Here is a 9,588-nt window from a genome sequence, read left to right as displayed (position 1 = left end):
GGCCCGCTCCACGCTCCCACGGGACGCCCAGCCCTTCATCCAGATGGATTTCACAAGCTGGTGGACACACTGAGGACGTCACACTTACACGTGGGCACATTTTATTCTCTGGATGCACTTGCGCATTGTTTCTGCTCAACAGCCAAAGCTTTATTGATTCAAAACCATTACCCTTCTCCCCCGCCCCCAGCACGCTTTATTTTTTCACTATATGTAACCCCTTTCCCCCCTCAACCACTCTTCTGCTTCCACTTTGAGTATTATCTCTGCTTGGAGTCTGTTTTCTCAGAAGAAGCCAACTGACAATTCATTCAAAAATTGTTTCTCCCAAGAACCATATAAATTACATGCAAAACATTGTACATAGAGATTAATATCAAAATGCAATACAGATCAGGTGCACTTGAAGCTGGACTCTAGGATATGGCAAACACACCAGGGTACATATTGCTTTGAAACCACCGTTTGTTTGTTTGTTTGTTTTAATGTCATGCATACCACATAATATTCAGTCTTTTGTTTTGTATTTTTCTGTTTTTATACAAAAATACCAGTGCTTATTATACTTAGTTACTGGAAAAAGGAAAAACTCAGATCTGCACGCCCTCTTCAAAAGAAAGTTTTGCAGTGAGAGCGTTGGATAAATATATATACACACACGAATGTTGGTTTAATACTGTATATATATATTTATTTAAGGGGAGGAAATAAACTAAAGGCAGTTTTAGCCATGGGCTTTGCTGAATGAAAATTGTATTGTCGAGCAGGAGGATAGTGCGGAGATGTGCCAGTCTGGGTGGAGAGGAGCAGCCAAGGACTGGGCTGGTGCTGCCCCACGGCCGCGGTTCGGGGCAGGAGCGGGGACCTCCCGTCACCGGGGGCAGCCGGGACTGCAGGAGGACATTTGACAGGTCGGACACTCCATGGGGTGATGGACTCGGAGGAGCCGGAGGTGAGGAGCGGTGGCTGGTACACATGTCCTTCCCCAAGAGGCACCGCCGCCCGCAGGGACGCTGCTGCGAGGTCCCCATGGTCATGAGGAGGTGACAATGGCAGCGGGGAGGTGGCAGCTCCAGGATGGGGCTTCGCCGATTGCCCCAACGTCGTGTCACCCCGAGAAGCGTTTCTAGAGGGGCTGAGTGCTCCAGGACATCTCGGCTGGGGAAAGCCAAAGGCTACCCATGCTAAAATTTGGTTTAGTTTTTTTCCTTCTTGAGATTGTTTCAAAATTTTCCTCGAAGCTTATTGCACAAAACCTTTGAAAATTAAATATAACCCCTGTGCAAATCAAAGGAAACCTTTATCACATAATGCATATGCCTAAAAATGCCTGTTCAGCAATGCACACAGGACATGGTTTAATGTCTTTGGTACCAATCTGCCAATTTATTTAACAGAAAACCACCACCAGAGACCCTACTGTCATTAAGAACTGGATGCAAAATTACGTTCAGAGTGTTTTAATAACAAAGCATTCCAAGGCAAATTAACACGTATCACAGGGTATGACTTCGATTCCTGTCTGGCATGGCACTGTCCCCCGTGCGCACTTGTGGCAGTTCAAACAAAGCAAAAAAAGAAAAATATATATAGATATATATATATCTCCCCCTCTTTCAAGGCATGTTGCAGAGAGTCCCCAGAAGTTCGTGCTGCCGAACATGCCCTTCAGCGTAGAGCACCAATCTCCCCCAATTTTTTTGTAATGTCCTCAATAACTTAACCCAATAGTCACCTGCTGCCAGTATATCGCTGAAACTAAATAGAAAAAAAAAAAAACCCAAAAATACTTCATAGAAAAGATGTATGCACAATAAACATTTATACTTTAAGCAACCGGCCATACCAACATAATTTATATAAAAAAACATTTGTGTCATCCAACTAACGTCTAGTATAAAGATGGCTGCTCAGAGGAAAGGAGGCTGATGGCATCGATCGCTGATCACTGCGTTAATCACCTGTCACCGCCGCCACGCGCCCTTGCAGACGCGGGACTCACGATTTATTTTTTTCTTTAAACAAAATACATATGGCTGACGTAAAAATATCAGTTTCTGATCTAAAGAAAACTATATATTTTTTTTGCATAATATTTATATATAATTATTTCTCCCCCTCCTAATATGGAAACTGGAGCAAAAAAAAAAATATATATATATAAACTAAAGAACAACCAGACCCTTGTGGCAACCTGCCACTCACAGATTTCTGGGAGTGACTTCGAGAGCCTCCAAAGTTGGCTTTTTGTTGGTTTAAGTCTTTTTTTTTTTTTTTTTAAACAGGTCTGAGGTATTAAAAAAATATCAAAAGAAAAAATTGGTGTGTCTGCCCCCCAAACTATTTAATAAATATTTATGTAAGCTTATAAGAACAACATATTCCCCCCCCCGCTTTTTTTTTGCACATATTTAAAATAGAAAAAGTGATCTTTTAAACAATGTCACCTCTAGCACAGACCCAAACCCCACAACCACCCCTCCTGTCTCTCCTGTCACCATTTGTGTATAACCTAAGGACAAGACCCCCGGGCCCCCTGGGGTGTTTTTTCAGCTCGTGCAAAGGAAGGGGCAGGGCTGGGACTCTGGGTTTGCGATTGCGACGGGCAGTGGTGGCATTTGGTGGCGTTTTTTCCATGCTGTTGGCAGTGTAGGGCGCCCAGCCTGCACCCGCCAGAAGGACCTTTCCTCACAGGAACGGGGCGATTTTGTCCTTTTTTTTTTTCCCCCTCTCTCCTCCTTTTTGTCCTTCCCTCCTCCCACCCCAAGGAAGGGCCGTGTCGGTGCTGGGCTGGAAACGAAAAACAAAACCAAAGACACTTGGTTTGCGGCTGTTGTTTTTTTTAAGGAACACTTAATTTCTTGGCAAAGTGGTGGGCCCTGGCGTGGCAGGCGGTGCTGCAGGCAGTGCTCGGAGAAGGCACGGGACATTCGGCTGTGCGTTCGTAAAGGAAAAAAAAAACCAAGAAACAACCAGCCAGCGCCTCGCTAAGACCTCTCTGCTTGCAGGGATGGAGCCTGGGCAGGGACGGGGTGAGCCAGTTAAACCAGGTTCTCTCTGCTCCAACTGAGCCAAAGAGGATGAGGAGAAGGCAGCAGAGACCCAGGGGGCACCGGGAGGAGCCCACGGGGAGAAACTCAGCCTAACAAAGCCAAGTCCTGCCTCCTGCTCAGCCTCACAGGAGGGGCAGTTCAGAGCCAACGTGCCCAGGACACCTGGGACCTAAACCCCAGGACTTCCACCAAACAGGAGCGCGAGGTGTGGGAGGACGCGGGGTGAAGAGACGACCCTCAAAAAAAAGGCAGCGAGTGAGGTGAAGCCTCCACACGGGACCTTCTCTGGAAGCCAACCTGCCGCCTCTGCAAGGAATCATCTCCCCTGGGAAAGCAGCTACACAAGTGCTATGGAAACCAAGGGTCCTCCCTTCGACCCCACCGGCTAGAGAGACAACCAGACTCATCCCTTCCAGCGCCCGGGAGCTGACGCGTGCACTGACACTGACCCGGCGCTCCGAGCAGAGCTGGAGCATCCTCTGGCTTCCCCAGCAGTTCACCCGAGCTCGTACTCCAAGGCTGATGGGTTATTTAACCCAAAAGGACAGATAAAACAGGCAAGAGTCCCTCTGCTCCCGCTGGCAGGAGCTGGTAAAGCTTTGCAAGGCTCTCACCAACAATTTCACAGCTGTTCAAGAGCAGAAGAGATGCGGCTCTGAAGGGTCCCCAGGAGGGAGCCCCGTTTCTCACAACCATGGGGTTTTTCTTCACCACTTCTCCACTGCCAGTTCACCTCCACCTTGCTTTGTAGAAAAAACCCAGAATCTTTTACATCCAGCAAGGTTACAGCCAAGTCACCTTCGTTCCTTGTCTACCGATTTGGAAACAGAGAGAAAGAAGCGTGTGCGCGCACACACAGAGGAGGAACGGGAAAGGCTGGGTACCATTTTTCAAGGCGGAAGACTGGTGTACATCCCTGTATCTGTCAGCCTGTGAGTAAACACCTTCCCCCTGGCTGGGTTTTGTTGTTTATTTTTAAATTTTTGCACTAGAGTGCTAACCCCCCCCCCACTTCCCACTGCGAAGTTACCAGGGGGGGAAAATCCCACAAGCGAAGAACAAACCCCAACAGTAGAAGAAAACCCTAAAAACCACAAGTGAAAAAAAAAAAAAAATAAAGTCACAAGTGCACCCCAGCCCTCAGGCTGGGAGCGTGCATGTAAGACTACAACAACTGGAACTTTCTTTGAACATGCAGGTTTTTTTTTTTCTCAAAGTGAAAACCCCCTACAGGCGCATGGAGCCGAACTCGTGGAGAGGAAATAACCTGTCTGCTTCACTTGGGCGAGTACCACTGAAAAATCGGGGATGGAGATGCACAATTTTGGCTTAGCCTCTCTCCCAACACCCAGCATCGTGGTACTCTGGTTCTCACTGCTAAATAATGGTTAAAAAAAAACAAAAAACAAAAAACACTAAACCAAAACACCAAAATGATATACGTATGAGCAGTTTGACATGAAGTGACCGCAGTGTGTGATCAGTTACTGGTGCCGATATCACACAGGGCGAGGGGCGAAGGTGGAGGAGGAGGGGGGTTCCAAGTTCTAAGGTCAAACCGAAGTCTCCAAGCTGTGGAAGGGGCTGTCGGGCTCCGGGACAGTGAGCTCAGCTTGATCGCTGTCCACTGCATTGTTATTTCTGTTGAGGGATGTAGGTCCACCCAGGCTACCCCCATCTTGCTTTTTGAGTCCGTCAGTCTCAGGGTCGTCTTCGGCGCCGTCAAGGAATGGTGTTCGAGGCTCGTCTTCCTCCAGGATGAACTCCGGGTGAGTCATGAAGTTATGGATGGAGCTTCTGGATTCAGGTTTCTCGAGGCCTTCGTACAAGGAGCTACGGAACGCATTCACCACTTTGATCTGCCGGAGGCGAGGAGCGTGCGGGATAAACAAAAGGAGGGTTAGTAGCGGCTATGAGAGGCCAGAGCTCCCAGGAGAAAGTAAAAAAAATAAATCAAGACACGATAAAACAAAAAAGCACAACAACAACAACAACATCGCCACCACTGAACACACAGCTAAGTCAAAATGAGAGATCTACGGTGAACTAGGAGGGCCAACATGGAGCAGACTCAGGCACTAGGTGTGTGATGGGGAACCAACCGACTATGGGGCGACTTCAGAAGCTGCAAGAAAAGACACAAAAAAAACCACCTCAAAAACCCCCCCCCAGATCACTTTGAATGAATGGAAGCCAAAATGTATTAGTTGTCGTTATGTGTGCGCACGTGTATCTGTGTGTATAAACGAGGACAAAAAAAGTGGAACTACAACTCAAAAAAGAGGTGGGTTAGACAAACAGTGGGTTCACTTCAAGGCAAAAAATTCTACCGTGAGAGCGATGTGTGTGTGTTCTATGTCATTTTTAGGCCTATAGAAAGGAGCGGGCTTTAAAAAGGTGTCACAAACTTTTCAAGCCCGCGTGAAGCAGCAGGTCCAAGCGGATGCCACGGCCAGTAACACCGGACCCATGTAAACATGCAAGAAGGAAGGCAGCCCCGTGCGAGCGTCCCCTCACAGCTGCACCGGGGCCCTTCCCTACACCCACATGCTGCAGAGATACAGTGGTTTCCGAAGGCAGCTAATTCTTTCGGATGCTCTGCACGAAACGCAATCTCAAACTTTGCTGGGAAGCCTGGCCCCGCAGCGCCCCTGTGAACCCTGCCGAAAGCCAGGCTCAACATGTCACGAGCAAGGGGTGCAGAGCCGGTTTGGACAACCAGGGTACGGCTCTGCTGCCTCCGCGGCGCTGGGAGGGATCGGTCTGGAAACCAGCCCGGATGGCGGCCAGCAGTGGATTCGCTGCTCCCTCCGGCTCCTCTGGAAATCCAGCCTTGAGCCCTTCCAGATCTCCCCCTCCCTCGCAGCCAAGTCACAGTCGTTTGGTCGGATGGGTGACAAGCACCAGGTCCAGGCAAGGACGGGTCAGTGGGTGGCGGCGCCAGGGGCCGCGGCAAAGCTCTGCACTCCAGCGCGACCGCAACAACCCATCCGTGCACGTCGTGTGTGGCAGAACGTGCCGGGCATCCCACGCAAGCTCTCCTGTGTTTTACAGGAGCAACAGAAGTCTTTGCTCTGTTAAGCAGAGCTCATTTTGGACCAGAACTGCTCAACTCCTCCTGAGGGAAACGCTCCAGCCCACCGTGAGGCTTTGTTCAGCAATGCCAGGCGGTGAGGGGGACAGGAACACGTCCCCGTGGCAGTGCCAGCCGTCCTGCGCTGTCCCCTGCCCCGGGGAAGCAGCGCTGCTGCTCAGGAGCTGCCTCTGCCTGCTCCCAGCACCCGCGGAGCCCCGTCCCCGTCCCCCGCCTGCTGTCAGTGTCTCTGTGGACTGCAGCTGGGGTGCCAAAGGGAGAAGATCCCCAGTCCCCACAAAAAGGGGCGCTCCCCCACAGCGTCCCTGCGCGACACCCCGAGAGCCTCCTCATCATCCAGCCGAGGAGCGTGCGGAGCTGCTGGAGGGAGAACAATTCAGGTATCTCCTTGCAAATAAAGATACGTGCGTGTTCTGCCACTTCTTGGCGAAGGGGCTGCAGGTCTGGTGGGGGAGCAGAGGCGACAGCCCTTTTCCTGGTGAGATGAGCTGGGTTAAACCGTCCCCCTCGGTCTGGGACACGGGCAAGGCTGGCAGGAAAGTCACCAACCAGCGCAGCCAGCGGGAGCCTCCTGCAGATCTTTGGTCTCAGCACAAACGGCACTCACAAAACCAGACCGGAGAAGTTACTAGAAGAAGAGTCTCATGCCTGGAACCCTGGAGATTTTACCTGCAAGATGCCTCAGGGTTCCCCGCTCATGAGGGATGCCCCGAGTCCGCTCTCCGTCTGGCTCAGAGAGATGGTGCTGCACGGCGCGGGGCAGCGACGTGGCATCCCCAGCACCGGCCCGGCACATCCCGCTGGGAATAAACCAGCTCTGGCACACACAGCAGCACACACACGGGAGCTGGATGACAGACACTCATGAGATGAGCGTGGGCCAGGTACCCCCGTGATGCCGGAGCACCAGCTGGCCTGCGAAAATGGAAGGTTGATGTAGGTGGGAACAGCAATTTGGAGCTGTGTTTGCTGCACCAGTGACACAGTAAGATCCTGGATAAACACAGTGGTTGGTGTGGATGCACAGCACATGGGAGAGCGCCAAGCAGGCCACCTTCTACCAATCTGTCACATCACCAGCATCCTGAGAACTGCAGCTGCAAGCACTGACCCCTAAAATCAGTGTGCAAAACCAACTAAACCAAGTGTAACCAATCCAAACAAGCTACCAAGAGCCTCTGTGATGCCGAAGCAACTCAGCGGTCAGTCCAGTCCAAGCTCAGGGGAAGGAGCAGCTCCACAGACGCTCTCCCTGCTCCACCACCTCAACACTGCTGAGTCCAGACCCTGCCACATCCCTGCCCGCAGCTCCACCATAACTTGTGCTGCAGCTTTCCTCAGGTTTTCTTTCATTTAACCATCTCTGTCAGCAACTGCTGATAAATTGCTTCAGCTGTTCTCTTGTCAAAGGAACATAACAGCAAGGAAATGTGTTTTGAATGAGCCAGACAGTGCAAACACAAACGAAATTCTCTCCAAGCAAGCTGAAAGCTCAGCTCCACCTCCTCTCCATCTGAAAGCTTTGCAACCTGCATAACCTCCAAGTGCGGCATTTATTCTCATTTTACACCATCACTGCAGCACCGCAACGTGCTGGGCAAACCCCACTGCTCACACGGAGGTGGAAATTACATCTTCTGCGTGAAGCCACCACCAGCTCCAGCACTCACCCCTGGTTTGCTTTGCCCAGCTCCCTCAAACCAGCGCTGAAGCCTCATGGAGACCAGCTCAGCTCTGCAAAGCACGTCCCGAGGGTCATCCCTGACCTCCCTCTCCTCCGTCCCCAAGAGGGACACAGCAGGAGGGGCCGCGAGGTCCAGCCCCGGGAGCTCGCCCCACCGAAGTGCAGTGGAAGACAGAGGGACACCGTTAATCCGTACGGAGGGAAGCGGAGCTTGGAGAGAGGGAAGGGAAGCGGCAGAGAAACAGAGAGAAGTCCAGGCAGAAAACCGAGGGAAGACTTAGCGACCTGGGTTAGCTCCTGGTAGAGTTGTTTGCTGCCTGGAAGGGCACAAGCTATCCAAGCGATCTATTCCCTTGCTGCAAATCAGGGAGAACGTTAATCCACAGACTGCAAAAAATCCTGCATTTTGGTCTTGTCCACCCAAGCCCAGTGCCCTGAGACCCCTCTTAGCAGGTCGTCTTCTGATTAGAAAGTCTTGGTGGTGCACAGATGCAGTCAGGAACAGAAGGCAGCTGTGCTGCTTCAGAAACTTCAGGGTAAACAAAAAAAATTCAAGCATCAGTGTCGGCTAAATAGAGAGAAAACAAAATTATCAGAAATTCTCTCTTCTATCCCACAGTGTATAAACAGTGGAAACTGAAAGCTATTCAACAAGTCACCAAGGGTATTTCTTTAATAAGAGGAGAACACAGAAAATAACTGTGCAATAAAAAAAGCCAATTATGCCATAAAGATACACTACCTACTCACAGCCTGGCACAGCCCTGCAGAGAGAATTTGCTCTCACGTGCTCACCAGCCCGTCTGCGCAGCTCACAAGGAACGCAGAGAGGGGCACAGCACCAGAAGGGGCTTTTCCTTGGGCTGGACACCCACGGCCAGGCTCCGGCTTTGCCACCGACCTTGTCCATCTCCGTTTGCGTGCAGAGCGCCGCGTGTCTCTGCGCCCACCTAGAACCAGCGTGCGCACAACAAGCACCCGGGAGCTGCTGCGGCGGTGACAGCGGGGACCCGTGGAGCCCCGTGCCATCCCCGCAGGGCTCCGGGGCAGCGAGGGGCACGCTGACGTGCGTGGGCTCGCTCCGCTGTCTCGCACGGCATGCAAGTCGGGACAGGGGAGGCTGCTTTGCTTACAAACCAGCTCCGGAACAGTGGCTGAGCGGCTCTGATGTGTCACCACTGGCCAGCTGAGCCGCAGTAACCGGCTGCTCTCACGCACCCTCCGGGCTCCCAGGAGCAAATAAATGCACCTTCTGGCCCGCGTGCAAGCGGCACGGAGCGTGCAGGCAGCCCGGCACCGTGGCTCGGCGCTCCCAGGAGCACGGCGACTGCTGCGGGATGGCCCGAGCGGCCGCTCTGCCTCCAAAGAGCCTCACTGCTTTGGGAAGCGGCGCCTCTGCCCATTCCTGCCCTGCTGGGGCCTCCTGGGGCTGGGCAGAGCCGCGGAACAGCAGCTTTTAGTTGCCTTTTTTTTTTTTTTTCCACAGCAATGCTTTTAGTTGCTCATGAACACAGGGTTCTTTTAACAAGAACTGCCAATTTTTGCACCCCTCGTGGGGTGGGCTCATACACCAGTCCTGCAAAGGAGGAGAAGAGGTAAAAATGGAGGAAGCAACAAGGACTGGGGGGGAAGGACCACAAAGTATCGTCAACTTGTTAAATATACAACAGTATAAAAATTATTATTTTTTTAAATGCTCTCCCCACCCCATCCTTCATTTTGGAAATCAGTGTGCGAGTCAAGGTTTAGAGGGAGAG

The 9,588-nt window shown here is 51.6% G+C and overlaps 1 protein-coding gene across 4 annotated transcripts in view; it reads right to left on the bottom strand.

Moving 5' to 3' along the window:
* Positions 1 to 97: 97 nt before the first annotated feature.
* Positions 98 to 9,588, bottom strand: part of ATP2B4 (ATPase plasma membrane Ca2+ transporting 4) — a 42,248-nt gene continuing 32,757 nt past the window's right edge. For 3 of the 4 annotated variants that reach the window (XM_065649481.1, XM_065649478.1, XM_065649479.1), the window contains one exon: positions 98 to 4,912. In XM_065649481.1, the coding sequence (XP_065505553.1) occupies positions 4,607 to 4,912 (306 nt within the window). In that variant the 3' untranslated portion in view covers positions 98 to 4,606. The remainder of the gene's footprint in view (positions 4,913 to 9,588) is intronic. The other variant, XM_065649480.1, reaches the window with a different exon arrangement.

This window comes from Caloenas nicobarica, chromosome 21 (assembly GCF_036013445.1).
Source record: "Caloenas nicobarica isolate bCalNic1 chromosome 21, bCalNic1.hap1, whole genome shotgun sequence".
NCBI lineage: Eukaryota > Metazoa > Chordata > Aves > Columbiformes > Columbidae > Caloenas > Caloenas nicobarica.
The sequence above is the reverse complement of the archived record's forward strand: the minus strand, read 5'-3'. Positions and strand labels throughout refer to the sequence as shown.